Source organism: Nuphar pumila, chromosome 15 (genome assembly GCF_984573655.1).
Source record: "Nuphar pumila chromosome 15, dmNupPumi1.hap1.1, whole genome shotgun sequence".
NCBI classification, from domain to species: Eukaryota; Viridiplantae; Streptophyta; class Magnoliopsida; order Nymphaeales; family Nymphaeaceae; genus Nuphar; species Nuphar pumila.
In genome coordinates, this window is record NC_143263.1 from 22,245,516 (window position 1) to 22,266,714 (window position 21,199).

Sequence of the window (21,199 nt, forward strand, 5' to 3'; positions counted from 1 at the left end):
AAATTCATAAACCTCTTATGTAATCCTTAAATTCATAAATTGTCTAATCCAGATTTACTCAAAACAGTGATGCTACTGTAATGTGACATAGGGTTCAACAAAACTACTGAGTTAAAATGCCCCAGATTCTGGACTCAAAGCCACATCAATTAGGCTGAGTCTCTAAATTCTGGAATCTGGATCAATGCCAGCAATGTCAGTCCATTCTCCAGACTTCAATTTTGTGAGTATCAACATTCAAGGATTCCTGAACAACCTCTACAAAGAAAAAAAAATCTGGACATCTAAAAGAATGCCAGAGATCACAAGATAAAAAATTTCATATTATCTTATCAGCATGTCTGAGAATTTATTCATGTAAATGATGCCTAGGAACGAACATGTATTCATAGAGAAACCAACAAACTTGCCAGTTTGGTTTCCAATCTACTGACAAAGTGGACGGTTTCCAGAGGATGCATAAACAAATTTGGCTAACCACAGCTTCACCAGGCATGCATGGCATGTGGCTTCTCAAAACAGGAAAATCAATATCGACAATGCACACCCACATTCATCTGATATTCTAGTGCTTGCACGCTAATTGCATCATTGGGTTTCCTTCTCAATCAGTTAGTTTCTAACTTTGCGACAAGACTATTGTTTAGACAATAGACCAAGGTTACTAAAGGCGAGAGGCGTGTTGAGGCAGTTTTGAAAATTTTGAGTGAGGCATAAGCCTCGAGGCTTGAGCCCCAATATATATCAAGGCATAAGTTAAATAAACACATACATACATAGAGAGAGAAAAAAGCTCGTAACAGTGGACACATAAAGTGTCCACTGTTAGTGGACGCTTCACCACCGCTGATCCCATGCGGATCAGCAGCTGCGTATTTTTTAACGTGTTACAGGTCATTAGCGGCGGTCGCGTCATGGCTGCCACTAATGACCCTTAATCTTTGAAAATCAACGAACGAGCATCGTTCAACCCTCATTCGATGAGTAGCCCGTCCACTGTTACGGGCCACTCTCTCTCTTTATATATATATATATATATATATATATATATATATATATATATATATATATATATATATATATATATATATAAAGGTCGTTTTTATGGTTTTGTGATCAAGAAAAATATTAGATTGAAAATAAAAAACTTCAATTAAAAAGTACACAGCCATATTACCAAAAAAAGGATGAAAAACATTGAATTTTCGTTTTTTGTTTTTTGTTTTTTGTTTTTGTCTTCTTCCCTAGCAAATAGGAACCATGCCCTTGGTTTTCTACCTTCTATATCTCTTAAGCAACCTCTATTACATTATACTTATCATTTCTATCATTCCCTTTTGAACACTACAATAAATAGAAATTTTCCCATTCTTATGGGTTTAAATGACAACTGAAGAAAGAAGATAACTAAAAATAAGTGAACAAGGCAACCCATACTCCAAAAAGCAACAAGTGAAAATCCCACGCCACTCATATGAGGCCTAAGCCACATATAGAGGCATGGGCCTCTTGGGTAAAGACGTGTGGGCCTCATTTCCGTTAAAAAGGCCCATGCCTTGAGGCTTCTATATCATAGAGGCATTAAAGGCATACACTTTTAAAGCCTCTATGAACGCCCTTAAAAACACTGTAATAGACTTCTTATTGAATACATCAGACAATACTCCAGTGTTGCTTAGATGTTCTGGAGTCATCAAATCAAGCTTATCAGAAATGTTGCAATATGAATTCCTATTTGCAATGAATGCAACAACAAATGTGTCAGAAATGGTGGCATGCAACTTACCAAAATTAGTCCATTGGTGTGGTTTGATTTCGTTTTTCATTTCTGAGTGTTTTGACCGAAGTTTGTGCATCTCCATTTCAATCTGCCGCAACCTCAGCTTCACATCTTGAACGTCCTAATATGAGAAGATAATCATATAAAGTGAGGAACATAAGACATTTACTCCAAATATCAGAATCATCTCGCTACAAAAATGTTGATTTTTATAGAAATATTTCTATGAGGATGCTCACAGATTGTATGGATCCATGGGCAGCATGCATTGATTCCGCATGAGCAAAGGAGCCTGACAGGATCACTGAACCACCAAGAGAAGCTTGAGCTTCCTGTGCACAACTTGTCCCAACGCTAGCAGGTACCATCTCCTCCTCCTTTTGCTCGCGAGGAGCTTTAGATATTTTGCTCAAAGATGTAGCTGAAGGACTTCGTGAACCAAGAGACAAGGAAGACCTTTTCCTTGCTTCATCACTACCTATTTTAAGGTTTTGTGAGGAGCCAGATTGAACATTGGATGCTTTTGCCAACCTTCTGGATGCTTCTTCATATGAAATATGCTTGTCCACACATTCCATTGATGGCTCTGAACCATTTGAAGAATTGAGCTCATGATACTGCCCTTTTTGCTTAAAATCTTGGTGTGGGCATTTCATAAAAAATTCCAGCCCCAGTCTTTTACATTCTTCAGCACCAATATTCGTTTTACTTTTAGCACAGCTGTTATCAATTGCTAAAGCTTCTCCAATTAATCTTTTACTGAGTTTGTTACCAGACAATACATGTTTGTCAAGCACCTCCGTAGGGTGCTCCAGCCTTTGTCTTTTCACCATTTTTGCAGCACCTGGTAAAATGTGTTTGCTTTTTGCAACAGCATCCTCTTCAGAAGGCCTACCTAATCTGTCCCAAACACTGCATCTCTTTTTGACAACATGGTTTGGCAAAATGTTCTCAGCAGTTCTTCCAGAGGCCCTCACCCCAGCATCATTTATCGTGGATGGTGGTTTGGCACATAACTGTTCTGCATGATATAGCAGCAAATATCTGATTTCCAAGCAACATATCATAAAAACTGAGAAGCACATCAGCACATGCAAGGTGAATAAGATCCCTGTTTGCCTACCATCATTTTAAAAGGTGCCTGCTTCAAGGCAAGAGGAAAGATGCCCAAAAATGGCCTTGGCTCCTCAGAAAGCATGTTTATGTAGAGGCATAAACCCCCTTTTGTTTGATGGAAGCAGCTCACTTTTTACATATGTTTTACTTTTTTATGCTAAAATTTTTAATGCACCAAATATCTTAATGTACTAAGTTATTTAATCATTTTCAAAAGTTGGTTTCAACCCCTAATCATTCATTTATACTAGATATTTAATGCACCATAACATGACCAAGCTTAATATTTTATCATGTAGAAAAAGATTATGTAACACTCAGAAAACCACACGATTGACAAGCTTAAAAAGCTGAAAATATGTGGAGCATGTTCTAGGATGACTTCAGTAATCATGTGGCTGTATTATAAGTTAAAGAGTCATGTATGTAATAAAGATTGTTACTTCCAAATTTAGAAAAAAAGAATATGGGAGATGATCAAATCTAATTCAAGATGCTTTAACCAGTATTATCACAATGAGGGCCCCTTCTGCCTTTGAGTGTGTCCATGTAGCGCACAATCATCGCAAGGGAACCATAAGAAGCAAAATAAGCTATAATTTCACATGAAAAATACATGGGTATCATGATTATCTTCAAGAAGCAGTGAGTATGCCAGTGATTTTAAAAAACTCACTTGTCTAAACCTAACACCACATACTATCTCCAACTAAGGAAGAAGTATCACACAAAAATGGGAGGTGAAATATTTATCTTCCAAAACAAACAAGCTAAACAACAAAATGATGCAGCCAATATCAATGTGTCAGTGCATACAGCTTATTTTATTTTGTGAGATAATTCCACCAACTTCAGTTTTCTTAAATGGCTGCCTCCTGTTTATGATTTTACAAAAAGAAATGTGGTTTGTGTCAGAAATATCCACCTGCAAGGGTTAGAGATGAGGTAAAGAGAGAAGAGAGGGGTCGGCGGCAATAGGGTTTCCCTCTTTTTCTTATTATTTATAAGTGTTGTACATAGTATGACATTACACAAGAAGTAAAACCAAATTACAAACATGCCACCGCCCACGCATCCCAAGATGGATCCTTGGAATGTGGTGTAGGTCGGATCCATGATCCAAAACTAACAACCTCCCTCAAGTTGAGTATGGTCTTTGATCATGCTCAACTTGCCTTTGAGTGCCCAAAACTGATGAGTGGATAATCCCTTGGTAAAGATGTCAGCAACTTGCATATCTGACCGAATATATGCAGGTTCAATTTCTTTTTCTTCCACCTTTTGCCTAACAAAATGTTGATCGATCTCGATATGCTTCGTGCGACAATGAAGGATGGGATTGAAGGCAATATTAATAGCACTCTGATTATCGCAAAGAAGCATAGAGGACGAGATCGGTTCTTGTAATTCTTGCAGTAGATGTCTCACCCATGTAACATCGGTTGTTCCTGCTGCCATTGTACGATATTTTGCTTCAATACTACATCGCGCCACTGCCTTTTGCTTCTTGCTACTCCATGTTACAATATTATTGCCGATAAGAATGCAATACCCCGAAACTGATCTGCGCTCGTCAGGATCACCCGCCCAGTCCGCGTCTGTGTAGGTGAATAGTCGATGCCCTGACATATAAGTTGTGTCCTTGGTGTACATCAAGTCATCTCCAATCGTACCCTTTAAATACCGAAGGATCCTTTTTACTCCTTCCATATGTACATCTGTAGGAGCATGCATAAACTGTGAAGCCTGATTGACAGAGTATGCTATGTCAGGCCTAGTGAATGTTAAGTATTGTAACATCCCTACAACTCGACGATACAAAGTAGGATCATGATAAGTAGTGCCTTCTTTAGCACTTAGCTTATGATTTAGAAGGCAAGGTGTGCTAATTGGTTTACAATTCTCCATCCCTGTAGCAAGTAAAATATCAATGGTGTACTTATGTTGGCTCAATGTAATAGTCTCATGTCGACTATCAACTTCCACACCCAAAAAATATCGCAAGGGACCCAAGTCTTTCATCTTGAATTTAGCCATCAGCATAGACTTAACCCAAGATATGTGAACCTCATCACTCCCGGTAATAATGATGTCATCAACATATATAAGCACCCAAACAATAGCTGAATCACTTTTGAATATGAACAATGAATGATCTAGAACACTTTTAGTGAACCCATGATGTTGGATCTCCGTGGAAAAACTCTCAAACCAAGATCGAGAAGCTTGTTTCAAGCCATAAAGAGAGCGTCGAAGTTTACATACCCAATTGGATGAATCATGCATACTATAACCAGGTGGTTGCTCCATGTAAACTTCTTCCTTTAGTTCACCATGCAAAAAGGCAATTTTAACATCAAGTTGACTGAGTGACCATCCATGTTGTAATGCCAATGCAATGATAATCCTGACGGTGCCCAATTTTACTACTGGGCTGAACGTTTCATCGTAGTCCTGCCCATACTGTTGTGTGAAACCTCGTGCGACCAGACGAGCTTTATAGCGCTCAACACTGCCATCCGGTTTGTGCTTGATCTTGTACACCCATTTGGACCCTACAACATTCTTGTTATCTGGCCTTGGTACAATTTCTCATGTATTGCATTCATGCAATGCTTCTATTTCCTCATTCATCGCCTCTACCCAGGCACGAGAATATACAGCATCATGAAAGGAGGAAGGTTCTGTTTCTTTGGACACTCTAGTTAAAAATGTTTGAAAATCCAAAGAGAAATTGTTATAACTTACCCAGTGATCTATAGGATGTCTAATCCGAGTGGAACGTCGTAGAGGAGTCTCATCATTGACTGGATGAGCTCTACGAGAATAAACAAGACCAGAAAAACGTGAGGATGTTGTTGTAGGAGGAATGTCTTCCATCTGCGGTTCCACATCGAAAGTATAGGGCTCATTGTCTGACAATAAAGATGAATCCTCATAAGGCAACGAGTCATATAAAAGTGAGTCACTAAGCCAAGGATCATAACTGTCCTGTGTATCTGTGGAAGACGAACCCAGAGTGTCAAAATTCTCATCATCAAAAACAACATTTCTAGATACCCGAATTTTGCCTATATGAGGATCATAACACCTGTATCCCTTATATTCATCTGCATACCCAAGAAACTTGCATTGTACAGCTCTGTCTTGAAACTTATTTCTCAATGAATGATCAATGTGAACATAACATACACAACCAAAAGGATGTAGTTCTTCATATAATGGATGACAATTATAAAGAACAAAGTATGGAGAATTATCTTCAAGGATGGTCATGGGCAACCTGTTGATAACGTAAACAGCTGTATGGAAAGCCTCGGTCCAAAGAGAGAAGGGAATGAGAGAAGGGAATACCCACAGTGTGCATCATGCTCAAGGTTGTCTCAACAATATGCCTGTGTTTTCTCTCAGCTACTCCATTTTGTTGAGGGGTATGAGGGCAAGAAATGTTACGTGTAATGTCATGCTCCTTCAAATATTCACTAAAATCATGGGATATGTATTCTCCCCCCCCCCCCATCACACTGAAAATATACAACATTGGTATTGAATTGGTTTTGGACTAGTGCATGAAACTGTTTGAATAACTTGAAAACTTCATGTTTGTTTTTCATGAAGTAAATCCAACTAAATCGAGTGTAAGAATCAAGAAAGAGTATATAGTATTGAGATCCAGAAAGAGAGGCAGTGGGCGCAGGACCCCAAACATCTGAGCATATAATCTCAAAAGGCTTTATTGCTCTTTTATTGATACTATGAAAAGGAAGTACATGACTTTTGCATAAATGACAACTTGGACATTTTGACTCTAAACTGACTGCGGGTATTAGACCTTTAGCAGACAACTTGTCAAGAAAAACTTGACTACAATGACCCAAACGAAGATGCCATAAGTCTGGCTTATTAAGTTTCAAGACTCTAGATGAAGAACTATGATCTGTGGATCGACTCAAAAATGTTGGAAAGGAAGGAGCTGAAGAAGCCACGGCTACGGAAGACGACGTCTTCAAAGGCACATGAGATTCTTCAAAGACGTACATGTTCCCGCGCCGTTCACCTTTAGCGAGCATCTTCTTGGTGTGAAGATCCTTAAGATAAACAGAAGGAGTAAATTCAACGGAAGAATTTGTTTCATCAACTAATTTAGACACAAATAGAATATTCTTTTGAATAGCAGGTGTGAGTAAGACATTTGACAAGGGTAATTGAGATTCAGGCAAAGAAAGGGAGACATTTCCAGTGTGAGAGATGGGGTGGTGAGATCCATCTCCTATGACTATAGTGCCATTTCCAGTATAAGGAGTCAAGTGAGAAAATTTACCTGTATCAGAAGTAACATGTGTTGCTGCCCCTGAATCAATATACCATACGCCATCATCATTTTGACGCAAGTTCATCTGATTGAAAGTAGTCATAAGGATATTTTGTACGTCCTGTGGAAGAACCTGTCCCTGAGGAGTGCGTGCAAACGTCTGAGTTGCCCTCTGCCCTGGCCTCCCTGTTTTGTTTCGGTTCTGAGGATTGTACCAGCAATTTGCTTTAACATGTCCCCGCTTGTTGCATAGAAAACAAGTAGGAACACGTCCCCCTCGTGGTACACTGCCTGAGCCAAGGCCTCCTGCAGGTGGTGTAGGTAGTAATCCTCCTTTGTTTATAGTTGTTCCATTTGGACGAGGAGTAAATAAGGCTCCTGTTTGAATAGGCGTATGTGCCATCATCACAGGATGAGTATCATCTGACGCGTGTTCCTGATTTAAACTAACCTCATATTGCAAAAGCTTAGATTAAAGATCATCAAAACATGGAAGAACTGAGACAACCTGGAGTGTTGTGCAAAACATGCGATATTCAGGTCCAAGGCTACCTAATACCTGTTGTACCATGTCCTTATCTGATACAGGACTTCCAATGGCAGCTAACTGATCTGTAATAACCCTGACATCCCCCATGAACTTTGTAATAGATTTGTTTCCTTTTCGCATGGATTGGAATTGCCACTTGAGTTGTAAAGCCCGAGATTCAGAAACCTGAAAAAAGGAATGAGCTAGTCCATTCCACAACTCGGCAACAGATTGATCATCAGAAATTGTTTGTAAAACACGATCAGAAAGTGTGGAAGTTATGTAAGCAACTAATGTCTGATCCCGTTGTACCCATATGTCATAAGCAAGATTGGTGGTTCGAAGTTTACTCACCTTCCCATCTTCACCTGTTATTTCTTGCATGATATGGGCGGGTGATCGCCCATCTAGATGCCCATAAAGACCATGACTGCAAATAAAAGGCACAATCTGACGTTTCCAAAGTAAGTAGTTATCATGAGATAACTTGTGGGTCATGAGGTGAGTAAGAAAACTAAGGTTTAACTTGGAATCCATGGATTATATGAAGAATGAGAAGCCAAAACTGTTCTAACAGTGTATTGAAGAGGAGACAGCAATGCTGTGTGCTGAAAATAATATCAGCACACACGTTATTCAGAGAAAGAGGAAAACAACAATGTTGTTGTGTGCTGAAAATGCTACCAGCACACACGTTACACAGAGAAAAAGGAACAACAATGCTGCTGTGTGCTGAAAATGATATCAGCACACACATTACACAGAGAAAAGGGAAAGAATCAGAAATATTTTGGGGAGAAAAACAAAAATTCGGCAGACTGAAACAGAATGTTAAGACGTGCGTACCAGAAATATTGAGAATGAGAAGTACCAAAAAGAAAAACTGGAATGACGTGAAAGAGGGTTAAGAAAAAGGAGGAAAGAAGCAAAAGGGGCAGAAATAAACCTACGTCCTTTAGCAGCACGTGTTGGTCTTTAGAGGCCTTCTAGATGATTGATTTCCGCGCCTGTGCACTTATACCATGTCAGAAATATCCACCTGCAAGGGTTAGAGATGAGGTAAAGAGAGAAGAGAGAGAAGAGAGGGGTCGGCGGCAATAGGGTTTCCCTCTTTTTCTTATTATTTATAAGTGTTGTACATAGTATGACATTACACAAGAAGTAAAACCAAATTACAAACATGCCACCGCCCACGCATCCCAAGATGGATCCTTGGAATGTGGTGTGGGTCGGATCCATGATCCAAAACTAACAGTTTGGACATATTCGGCGAAGGCCTAATGATGCTCCAGTTAGAAGGATGGAGAAATGGGAAAATATATTAGTTAAAAGAGGTCGGGGTAGGCCTAGGAAGACTTGGATGGAGATGATAGGAAAGGATATGAATGCTTTGAACCTCACCCGAGGACATGGCATTGGATAGAAATGATTGGAGGAGAAGGATTCATGTGGAAGACCCAGAATGATTTTCTTTGTTGGTTCATATCGCCGACCCCAATTGTTTTGGGATGAAGGCCTAGTGTTGTTGTAAATATATAAAAGGAAAAGATTTTGAGCAGGAAGCCATCTTTAAAATTACAAGTACACTCTAAGAAGCACTAAGCTTAATTTTGTTGCAATTTTATGTACAGTTCTAAATTTTGTTTAATGATTATTGATTAACTAAATTCTTGTTACTTTTTTCAAAATTTATGCCTTGGACCACCTGGAGGCTTATGCCTTACCTCTGCCTCAAGCCTTTCAAACCTTTTTGCTGACAAACATTGTGTACACATATGATGCATCCATCTACAATCATGTTAAGCAGCAGGGATTTCCGACCCAACCTGGAAGAGATGAAGTTAATCCAACTTGATCACAATTACAACTGCAAGAAGCAGTTAGACATTATTCATCCCTGTTCATATCAACTAAAAGCCTGAACTGACTCACGAGTTATACAAAATTGATTTACTTTAATTCTTTCCGTAGTTATACAAAATTGCTGTCCTTTCTTTCTTTTTCCTTCTACAGTATGTGCATGAATATTTGTGTGTGTGTTCAACTGTACATGCACACAAAAAGCAGGATGATGCTTGTTGGTTGGCCAGCCCCAGGTTGATCACTGGATTGATGCACATATATCTTTCCCATATACATGTGTCTGCCACATGATTAACGCAACCTGCCTCCATAAGTAAATTGCTGTTGCCATAAGGGACAAAACTCTTACCAGTAATATGTAATTGAGCATTACTCAGAACTAGATTGTTCTTTGACGCTTGTAGGTGTTGGCGATACGATGCAACATATGAACCACTTGTTATCTGCTAACAATGGCCAATGTTAAAACAATCCATTAAGAACAAAAATGGAAAGCTAAAACAGAAAGCCGAGTGTACCAACCTTCCTACTCTGGCCCTCACATTGAATACACTTTTCACCACATTCTGAATTAATTGGATAGCATCTGACTATGGCTGATTCATGTGTAGCATCTTCATGACAAGACTTCTCAGTCAATGACTGCTCAACAGTTCCACTTTTGCATTGACATTTCCATATCTTCTTGACATGTGTGTCTGACAAAGTGCACTTAGCACAGGCCTCTGGTATTGTATTTGAGGCCAAAAGTGTCAAGGATACACTCTTAGGCTTACATATATGGCAACCCTCCGACTGGCAAGAAATACACAAGACTTTTAAAAGGTAAATAGATTTTCTTTCACGCTTAAAAAAATATATATGATAATATTATTTCCAGAAATTAAGATAAAAATACTGATCACAACATATCACATTCCCTCACCAGTGGAAGATGGAACTGGTTGTTTTGATCATCCACAATTTCCGTTGCATGGTCATCTCCATCTTTAGCAGATTCCTTCCTGAGGTTTGAGGTGCCAACAGATATCCTTGATTGTTTCGCTTTTTCAGAGAGATAACCCCATAACCTAACCAAATCAGCAATTTAGCATGCATTAATGAAAATAAGTTGCGCCAAAGGAGAATTGCTGCTTGAAAAAAAATATTTAGTGAGTACAGCCTATGAGTATAACTGCAAGGATACACACACAGATATATATATATAGGGAAATGAAAACCTCCACAATGGAAAACTCTCCCAAACCTCCCCAATGGACGTTTTATTGGATTTTTGGTGTTTTTTTTCAAAATTCTGAGTCGTACATATTAGAATATGAATGAATATGGATCCTTTATTAGATCCATATCCATATCCATTCATGTGTTTTATAATGTAATATGTATTTCTAATACAGGGCATTTTTGTCCGTGTAAAAAAGTTGTAACCCTATTTAATCTAATCAAGGTTTACCGCAGCCCATAAGGAACCTAATGAGGCTGTTGATTCCCAGATAATTTCTCTCTTCTTCCTCATATTTTCTCATTTTCTACGGAATGTTTCAGCTTACCAACAGATTTAATATGGTATCAGAGCAGCAGAATTTCTGGGCTTGAAAAGTCGTCTTTTCCTTCTCGTCAACGGGTGTCGATCTGCCTCCTGTCGCCTTCTTCTTCTCCTTCTATCTTCGTTCCCCAAAGGTTTGCCGCTCTTTTCTTCTTCCTCTACCTCACGTTTCCTAAAAATCCAATACTCTTATCGCAGATCTGAATCGCATTCAGATCTGCTGTGTATCTCCAACAGATCTGTTGTATCTTTCTCTATCTTTCCTCTTAAACCCTAAAACACTTTTGCGTCCCTGCGTCTGTCTTCATCTTCATATATTTCTAATATTAGCGTCCGGCTATCCTGTTTTCTTTCAAATCTGCATCTCATCTTCTAAAATCTGCTGTTCTCCTTCACCTGCCGACTGTGTCATGTTGGTTATTTCATGCTTTCTCCTTCATTCTGGTCCTATACTCAATCTGAAATCAGTCACATCAAATTTGCTTTGCTGTTTTGATTTCAGATTTCTCTTCAAAGCTATTGTTCTTATTCTTGATTCCTCTTAATCCCTCAATATGAGTCTCCAAGGTTTGTCAATAGATACTTATGCCAACTCTGGTCTTTCTTCCAACTTTCTGGGGCAGCTTGTCTCTGAAAAATTAAATTCTAATAACTATCTGACTTAGAAAAGGCAGATCACTCCCTTCATTCGAAGTCAAGATCTTATAGGTCACTTGGATGGCTCAGTTTCAGTGCCTTCAGAGTTTATTATACAAGAAACAAAAGAGGGAGAAGGAATGGCAAACGTTGTTCGTAACCCTACATTTGTTGTCTGGATGAAGCGCGATCAGGCTCTTGTCGCATATATCACTTCCACATTGTCTCAAGAAAAATTAGTTTATATTCCTGATGATTGCACAGCTAAAACACTGTGGGAGACTCTAGCTCAAACTTACTCTCAGATATCAGAAGCTAAGGTGTTATTTCTCAAGCGTAAATTCCAGCTTTTGAAAAAGGGGTCAATGACTATTATTGAATTTTTAAATCAAGTTAAAAGCATCACAGATCAATTAGCAATTGTCAGATATCCAGTATCAGATAAAGAAAAAGTGCAGCAGTAGTTGAGTGCCCTGGGGTCAAAGTATCATGTTTTTGTCACTTCTTTATTGTGTTTACCTACATTGCCCAGTTTTGAGGATTTACGTGCTAAACTACTTCAGTACGAAATGTCTTTGAAAAGCATGTCTGATACTACGCATGATGTTTTTGCCACAGGCATGACAGTTGATTGCACACGAGGAGATCTTTCCTATAGAGGATGTTGTGGCAGAGGTAGAGGAGCACAAATCCAGGGTAGACGTGGGTTGCTACCTGTAACGCCCCAAAAATCCAGGACTTGTAACTTTTAGAATAGTTTAGAAAGCTTTGAAATCATACGATTATCAGAGTTTAAATAGTACTTCAGCGGAAAATGATATTTTTAAAACCACAAGTCAATGGACCTTGAGCGCATTACAGCGTAAATTTTCCTTTGTCGAATCCCGCACAACTATTGAAATCAAATGGTTTTGAAATGCAATTTCAATAATTGAGAATTTGTTCATGGGATTTTGCAACTCATTATATTTGTTGAAACCAAAAAGAAGTTTACTAAAACAGTTTTAGTAACTCAAGGTTTAAAGAGAATTTTTGAAATACACTTCATACCAAATTTACCAACATGTCCTTAGGAGCGAAACGTCAGGGAAAGAGCTCTATCTTGATCTCATCGTGTCATCGCAGAGTGTATCACCTATACTTCACCTACCCATAAAATGGGTCAGTTTTACTAAAAATTGGTAGGTGCACATACAGGACGATATAGAACATAGTTAAGCAAAATAATTTAATATGTCAAGTAGACAGGCAATTATATAGCAATTTAATTTCAACAGATTCATGGAGCAACTATCATGATCAAAATGCTAAAACTATTACAAGCATTTCACTAACACAAGTAGGCTAATTATTATAAACAAAACACTGCATAAGCAATTTAACTAGCAAAATATGATGCTACATCAACCACACACACAATTCCATAAGTATTGAAACTCGTTGCATGTTATAGCTTTCATACGTGCATAACTCAACAAATTGTGTGATCGGATTTAAATTATGTTTCAATATTAACTGGCCAAGTGGGTACGCACAAGGCACGACTCTAGAAACAGCCTAGACTGATCCGGGGGTTTATTATGCTATGTATTTTAAGATAACCCGGATAGCTGACTGAGTCCGCACCTAAGGGGACGGTCAGTGACCAAGAGAGAAATCCCCAAAGCAGCATAGACAATGGATGCATCCCGAACATGAAGAGCTACCACCTAGGATAATTATGGTAGTCTCATTCCCCTAACTCCGATGACTGGGGAAGTCGAGTCTTTTGCTCGTAACTGCCGTTAATGGCTTGTCCATCGAAGTTTTTGTACCTTCCCGTCCTCTCTCCTGACAGGAGTCAGCGGTTCGAATAAGTACATCAGGGGTAGTTAACCGAAGACTCATTCTACATACTCTGGTCTTTCGACCCAACTCGACTATCTTGCTAGTGAAGGCGGAAAACATCACTTATTTAGGTGATCTCAACATTTTGTTATTTGCACTCATCAAGGTTGTCACAACCTACTCATCCAATCATTGCAACGTAAGAAGACGTACTTGTCAAAAAGTACGGATGTACTTGTCAAAAGTACGACTACGATGAAAGGGATATGATTTCACCAAAGAAACCCCAACAGATATTATCTATAAAAGAAGTAACACAACACAATTTGGCAAGATAAGTCTTGAATTCATTTCAGCAAAATTTTGCATATTTCATGATACGAGGTCGTCTCGGATCTCTCGTCCGATCAACAAAGTACTTAACACGTCGTGCATGACTAAAAGTACGATATACCAAAAAAAAGGGGTGCATAGGTTTCTCAAAAGGAACACCCAACACACAACTTCATAACGATCAAAAGAATATAGGAGTGCTCATTTGCCACGATTCATCCTTAAAAGCCATAATACCACATTAAGTCATTCACACAAGGCACATCACTATCAATCTTGCATCCAAAATTTATCTTAGTATCGACACGATTCGCACGACATGCGACACTAGATTGATAAATGAAGAATGGGTCCTTCAACAGAACCCCACTCATTCATAGGCTCATGCCCCCAATCGGGGTTATTCGAATTGGGTCGCAACTCGAATCGGGGTTATAAAATAATTCTCCCAAGTGTGTGGACCTGGGAGGGCCCAAATGTGACTTCGCAATCTGGTAGGACTTAAAACTTAACTTTGCAAAAGCTGTGCAATTTGAAGAGCACTGGGTTTACAGAAGGAAACCCTCTTTAAAAGAACTATAGCGCACAAGCGCAACTTCTAGTGTTTTGAAAACAACTGAAATCCGGTTAGGCACAAGACTACATTGATGTAAGTACATATTTACCATAAGTGTGAGCATATGCAGATTATAACATGACAACAAGCAACTCTCGACTTGCAATGTCGCACATCGAGCGAAAAGCACATAAGTAACACACGAGGTACCAAAACCATACCTTGACCACTTAGATAGGCAAACACATAAGGTCATAAGTAATACACGAGACACGAAGTCGTGCCTCACTCAAAGGAAACGTGCAGGCGAAAATGTATGCAAGCAAACAAGGGCATATGTATTTCAAGAAATACGAAACCACACCTCAACTCATAAGCAACTATGCAAAATAATGATCGAAGAATGAAATTGTACATCGACCCATAGGAACGTACAGGCAAGTATATATGCAATCAATTAAGGGCATAAGTATTGCAAAAAGTACGAAACCACATAAGCAAATACGCAAATTAATACTCAAAGAGTAAAATCATACCTCGACTCATAAATATGCAGACAAGAAAATATTCAATGCAGAAGCAATATAAATATAAGTACATCTAGCATGGACATCTTAATTATTTCAACTTAATTAGGTTCATCAATTGCCCCTTGTGCGACTTTACCCTACCTCAGAATGTTGTGTAGCTGCGTACGCCTACGCGTGAGGATAATACGAGGGTCGAGCCGCGGAGCACGAACGGGGCCTGTTGCGTAAGCTGTAAAGGTACGTTATTAGTATGCATTTAAATGAATAGGGAAAACGGCAACAAAGGACTGGGGTCTCGGCTTCTCTGCAAAACAAGGCAGGGATCAACAATCCCTGCTGACCTGAAACAGAATGGGGTAGGGTCCAATGACCCATGCTGCCAAAGGAAACAGGTGCAGGGGCAATGGCCCCTGCCGGATATTTAAAGAAGGGCAGGGGCCATCGGCCCCTGCCAGACGACTAAGAGAGGGGCAGGGGCCATCGGCCCCTACTGGGATTCTGAAAAGGGAGGTGATCATGCATAATATTTGCATTTTATTAATCGTTATTTATGCATGATCTATGTTAAAATCGCTTTAAAAATCCATTTTTATCGTTAGTTTTGAGAAACCGCATTGAATTGAATTTTATCAGAAAATCGAGTTTTTTAAAGCTTTTCCTACCGTTTTAGTATTTTTATTAGATTTAGATTTTCTTAATTATAGTTCAATTAGTTTAGGCTTGTATTAGCTAAATTTTAGTTAGTTTAGTAAGTTTGGATTTTTAGAAAAACATGTTTTTCAGAAGAGACCTTGTTTGGGAAATTAGCGAAAATCTTTGCTCTTTTTGAAAAAACTTGTTTTAACCTAATTAGGGATTATAAATAAGGTTAATAGGGTTGGAGAAGATGTTTTTCCAGCAGCCCTCACACCCCCTCCATCTTGCCTCTCTCTTCTCTCTCTCCCTTGCTCTCTCCCTCTATTGTCGATTTCTCTTCTTCTCACCTTCTTCTTTTTCCCCCTTCGTTTCATCAAGCCTCGAACCCCTTTTTCGTCGGCAGCCTCTTCTTTTTTGTCGGGACCGTGTGGATGTAGCTGGATCAACCACCCTCTTTCCTCAACCCATCCAGCCGATCTTAGTAAGTCATTCTTTTCTCCCCATCTTAGGATCATTGCATGCTTCGTACTTGATTTTTTTTTACCTATTCTCTACATATAGCATGATCTGGTATGTTTTTTTATTCGTTCATCTTGGCATGGTAGAAATTAGATTGGCTACGTTTGATGCTCGTCTCATCTTCTAGAGAGCATAAATTTTTCTTTAGTAATAGTTACTTTAAACATGGTTGTGTTCTCACTGTTTAGTTGCATTATTGTGTATAGTTTTTTTTAGTCACGCAAACAGGGAATCGTGGTTTAGTTCAGCACAACCTGCAGGTCCGCTGTGCTGGAGAACGCAGACCGTGCAGGCTGCACTCATCTGGTCGCACTTCAAAATCCATGAACAGCGTTTCACGCTGTCAACAAGTTCAATATTAATTTTTATCTAACATCAATCAGCGTGAGACGTTGGTCTCTCTCTTGAGCCAGCAATACATTACCAACTGCGTGAAAGTCTTTTTTGTTCTTTTGTTTTATTATGTCAATCATTGTTTGATTAGGTTAGTTGTTTAACTTTTTATTTATTAGAATTTACTTTTTCTAATTTTGTAGTGAATTAGAATAGCCAGTTTTGGTTTGCTATTTCATTTGAATTTCTTTTGCACAGGTGGGTGATTTCCATTGCGTTTGGCTACAGTGTTAGATTAATTTATTTAGGTTAGTGTTAATGTCAGTTAGGTAGTTGAGTGCATAGTTTTTATCAGCCGATTCTGGTTTTTGTTCAGCATGTTAGTCGTTTCCAGCACAGAATTTTCAGTTGGTTTTATTAATCGTTTTTTTTTTTGTTAGTCAGTTTAATCTTGTGCATACAACATGTTAACTTTTCTGAATCAACGTCTGTTGCTTTGGTTATTTCTTTATTAGTTGGCCTGTTATTGTATTCAACATTTATTTTGGTTGTTTTAGTTTTAGTTTATTAAGTTTTCTTTTTTTTTAAGTAGTCTTCTACATTAGACGTTAGTTGTTTTGGTGGTTTATTTTAATAGTTTGTTTAATCATTAGTTGATTCTTGCTTTTTGCTTAAGCCCTTTATTTAGTTCATTAGACATCATAGTTATGTAATGTGTTTTATTGAGTTTCAGCAGTTTTTGATATTCTATCATTTATTAGTTAGTTTCTTGATTTCTTGTATTAGGCATTAGTTTGTTACATTGATTCTTGAATTCTAGTTAGTTAAATCTGTTTTGCTATTTTGTTTTTTAATGTAGGTGGTTATATTAGCTTGTTCATAGTTTAGTTTATGTTTAGTTTAGTTAATTTCATTCTTGTTTTTGTTGAATATTTTAGGCATTAATCAGTAAATTCTTGTTAGTTTTCTTTGTACTGCTTTTGGTTTGTGTTTTGCAGGGAAGCGTTGGAACGTGCGGTAGAGCCCTTTTCGTGCCCTAAAAGAGCCCTCTGAGGTCTCTAAAAGGTCCTCTCAAGGGACCCTCAGAAAGACCCCTCAGGGAGCCCTCAGAAAAGCAAAAGTTCAAGAAAACATACATTACCTCAAGAAGGTACAAGAAGACACGAAGCACTGAAGCCTTTTCTTTTCTTTTTAGATTAGGGTTTTATTTTATTTTATTAATTGGGTTTGTAATAAAACCATTTATTTATTTTGTTTAAGCCCTCTGCGTAGGGCCGTACTCCCTTAGTTAGTTAATTATTTAATTAATTCTTTTTATTTTGGCAATAAAGAGTAGCATAGTTGTGTGTTTAAATACGGGTATATCCCGTTCCCTGAAATCGACCCGGACTCCACCACTTGTGCGAGCCGGTTTTTATATTTTTGGTGTCTGGCTTTCACTGATTTTGATTAAAAATATCATTTAAAAAAAAAACCTTTTCCAAAACTCACACCAGGAGGCAGGAGCCGAAGGCTCCTGCTGGCTTTAAAGGAAGGGCAAGGGCCGATGGCCCCTACTGGAAAAATGAGCAGAGAGAGGGAGCGCAGGGGCCAAAGGCCCTCTGCGGCTTTCAAAAGAGGAGGCAGGGGCCAATGGCCCTTGTCGTTCATGGAGAAAAAAAAAGGCAGGGGCCATCGGCCCCTGCTGGTCTTTAAAAGAGGAGGGGGCAGGGGCCAAAGGCCCCTGTCGAGCTTGGAAAAAAATGGCAGGGGCCATCGGCCCCTGCTGGGTTTTAAAAGAAGAGGGGCAGGGGCCGATGGCCCCTGCCGAAAGGTAAGCAGAGAGAGAGACGCAGGGGCCTTTGGCCCCTGCCTGCGGCTGTCGGGAGAGGGGAAGGTAGAAGAAGAGGTGGGAGGGCTTACCTGGGGCTGCCGAAGAGGAGGTGCCGACAAGGATGTCAAAGCGGGGGAGTTGAGCGGACTCGAGGTCGCCGATGTCGAGGCAACGATGGTCGAACGACCATGACTGCGATGATTGGGGCTTGCGGAGGTCGCCAGCGGCGACTGTGTTTGCAAGCGACGGCCAGGATACGAAGAGGCAGCGAGAGGAATAGGCGGTGTCAGGGGTAGCTCACCGGAATTCTGATGAGGGTTGCTGGAGAAAACCAAAAGAATGGGAGACGAAAGGGAGGGACGAGAGGAGACGGCGGGGCTTGCGAGAAGACTGAGGAGATAGAGGGCGTACCTGGAAGGGGGGGCGCCGTCGTCGATGTCGTCTCCCTTGCGAGGTCGTCGGTGGCGGCGATTGGAGAGAGGCAGCAGCGTCGGGAGGAGGAGGAGAGAAGGGAGGTGTGCCTCCCCTCCCCTCCCCTCCTGCCCTTCTCTTAAAGACTTCGGGGGAGGGCGATCTTCGAGGAAACCCTAAAAGGGTTTCCCTATCCTACCGAGGGGGTGGAGCAGCGTGGGCAGGGCAGGGCGCGACGCACAGGGGAGGGTTTTGTTTTAAAACCCTCACCCTGCGTCGGGTTTTTTTAAAACCCAAACGAGGGCGGGCCTGGGTCGGGTCCCGACCCGACCCGGGTCCGATTTTTTTTTTTTACGTGGGTTTTGCACTACCTACGCCAAATTTTATTGTCGGTTCTTCAAAGAGTGTTCCCATATACTATTTGTGTAACAAACGTGGTCATATCAAGGCTAACTGCTGGTTTAACCCACAAAATCGTAACAAAATTCAAAATCATAAAAATGTTACCATACCAGGAACTGCAGGTACTTTCTGAGTCAGTGATGATGCTAAGGATCTTCTTTTGTCTGCAATGGCCAACTTGAATTTGAAGCAGAATGACGATGGAGTTTGGTATGTAGACTCTGGAGCAGTGGCTCATGTCACTGAAAATGCAGGTAAGTTCTCTACTTTGACCCCATATTTTGGTAAATCTAATATTATAACCGGAGATGGGACTCACCACCCTATTTCAAACGTAGGCAATGTCCTCATTCCTTTGTCTGAGTCTTCATCCATCCTTTTATCTGATGTTGTCCATGCACCAAGTATAAAGAAAAACATTGTTTTTGTTTCTAAACTTGTTGATTCTACCAATTCATCTATGGAATTTACTCCTACTTCTATCTTTGTCAAGCATCTTCAAACGAAGCAGATGTTCGCTAAAGGAGAGCAGCGTGGAAACATGTATATTTTCAATGAAGATCCAGCCTCCAGTGTCCTGAAACCTAAGTTCGATCGTGTCTCTAAAGATGTTCTAAGTATATCCAAATGTAATAAGCCAAATCTTTGGCATTCTCATATTGGTCATTGTAGTAGTCTTTATTGAAAAACTAGTGTCTCATGGTTTTATTCCAGAGTTTGTTTCACCTTCATTGCTGAGGGACAAAATATGTCCCAGTTGTCAGGTCTGCAAGAGTCATGTACTTGCCTTTCATCAAATAAATAAAAGAGCTTTCATGCCTTTTGAAATAATATGTTCTGATGTTTGGGGTCCTACTCCCAATCCTTCCTCTTCTGGAAGCAAATTCTGTCCTTTATTGATAGTTTATCTCGCTTTACCTGAATATTCTTTATGAAACACAAATCAGAAGTTTTTCTTATTTTCCGTCACTTTCATGCCTACGTTAAAACTCAATTCTCCCAAAATATTCAAATCCTACAATGTGATGGGGGCGGTGAGTATTCCTCCAAAGAATTTTTAGATTTTCTCCAAGATAATGGGATGTCTCATAGAGTTTTTTGCCCGTACACCCCACAACAAAATGGAATTGCCGAACGTAAACATAGGCATATTGTGGAGAGTGCAATGAGTATGATGCATGGTTGTAACTTACCTATTAATCTTTAGACAGAAGGTTTTCATACTGCTACTCGTGATAAATTGTCTTCTTATGACTATTCTTGAAAACCAGTCTCTCCATTATGTTCTATATGGTGTACATCCTAATTATGATGAGCTACGAGTTTTTGGATGCACATGTTATGTAGACATTGATAAATCCATGAGAACTAAATTTCAGGACAAAGCTTATGTATGTCAATTTGTAGGTTATGCATACAAGTACAAGGGGTACAGGTGCTATGATCCTATCTATAAGAATATTAGAATTTTCAGAAATGTTATTTTTGATGAAAATAGCTTTCTGGAAAATGAAGCAGGTCATGATCGTGAACATGTGGACGCAGTTGCTAATTGGTATGACCCATGGCTGAACTCACTTCCCATGTTGCAAAACAGTCTACTATGGCCCCTAAAAGCATACATAGTGAGACGATTTCAGATGATGCATTAGACACAGAATGTCTGAGATACAAAGGTAATGTCCATATCAGAAGACCCAAAGAGCAAACAAATATACCTGCTGGAGAACACGTAACATTGTCTAATAGCAGAGAAGCACCAAGAAGATCAGGTAGGATAAGGCATCCTATTGAGAAGTGGGTTAGTTATGATAACTTTTCTATGGATTTTCAGATTTTTCTATCCAAGATTGAAAAGCAGGATGAACCACTTAGTTTTTGTCAAGCTATCCAATCCAACAAATGCATTGAAGCGATGAATGAAGAGATCGAGGCACTTCATGAGTGTCAAACATGAGAGATAGTTGGTCGCCCTCTAGATAAAAATGTTGTTGGTTCAAAATGGGTATATAAGATTAAATATAAACCGGATGGTAGCATTGAACGGTACAAGGCAC

The 21,199-nt window shown here is 39.5% G+C and overlaps 1 protein-coding gene across 2 annotated transcripts in view; it reads right to left on the reverse strand.

The window, feature by feature from the left end:
- The window catches only part of LOC149814774 (uncharacterized), a 56,608-nt gene that overhangs the window by 17,630 nt on the left and 17,779 nt on the right, over positions 1-21,199 (reverse strand). For both annotated transcript variants that reach the window (XM_089988654.1, XM_089988653.1), the window contains exons 3-7: positions 10,526-10,670; positions 10,123-10,395; positions 9,950-10,043; positions 2,020-2,801; positions 1,787-1,901 (exon numbers count right to left, since the gene is read on the reverse strand). In XM_089988654.1, coding sequence (XP_089844780.1) covers positions 1,787-1,901; positions 2,020-2,801; positions 9,950-10,043; positions 10,123-10,395; positions 10,526-10,670 — 1,409 coding nt within the window. The remainder of the gene's footprint in view (positions 1-1,786; positions 1,902-2,019; positions 2,802-9,949; positions 10,044-10,122; positions 10,396-10,525; positions 10,671-21,199) is intronic.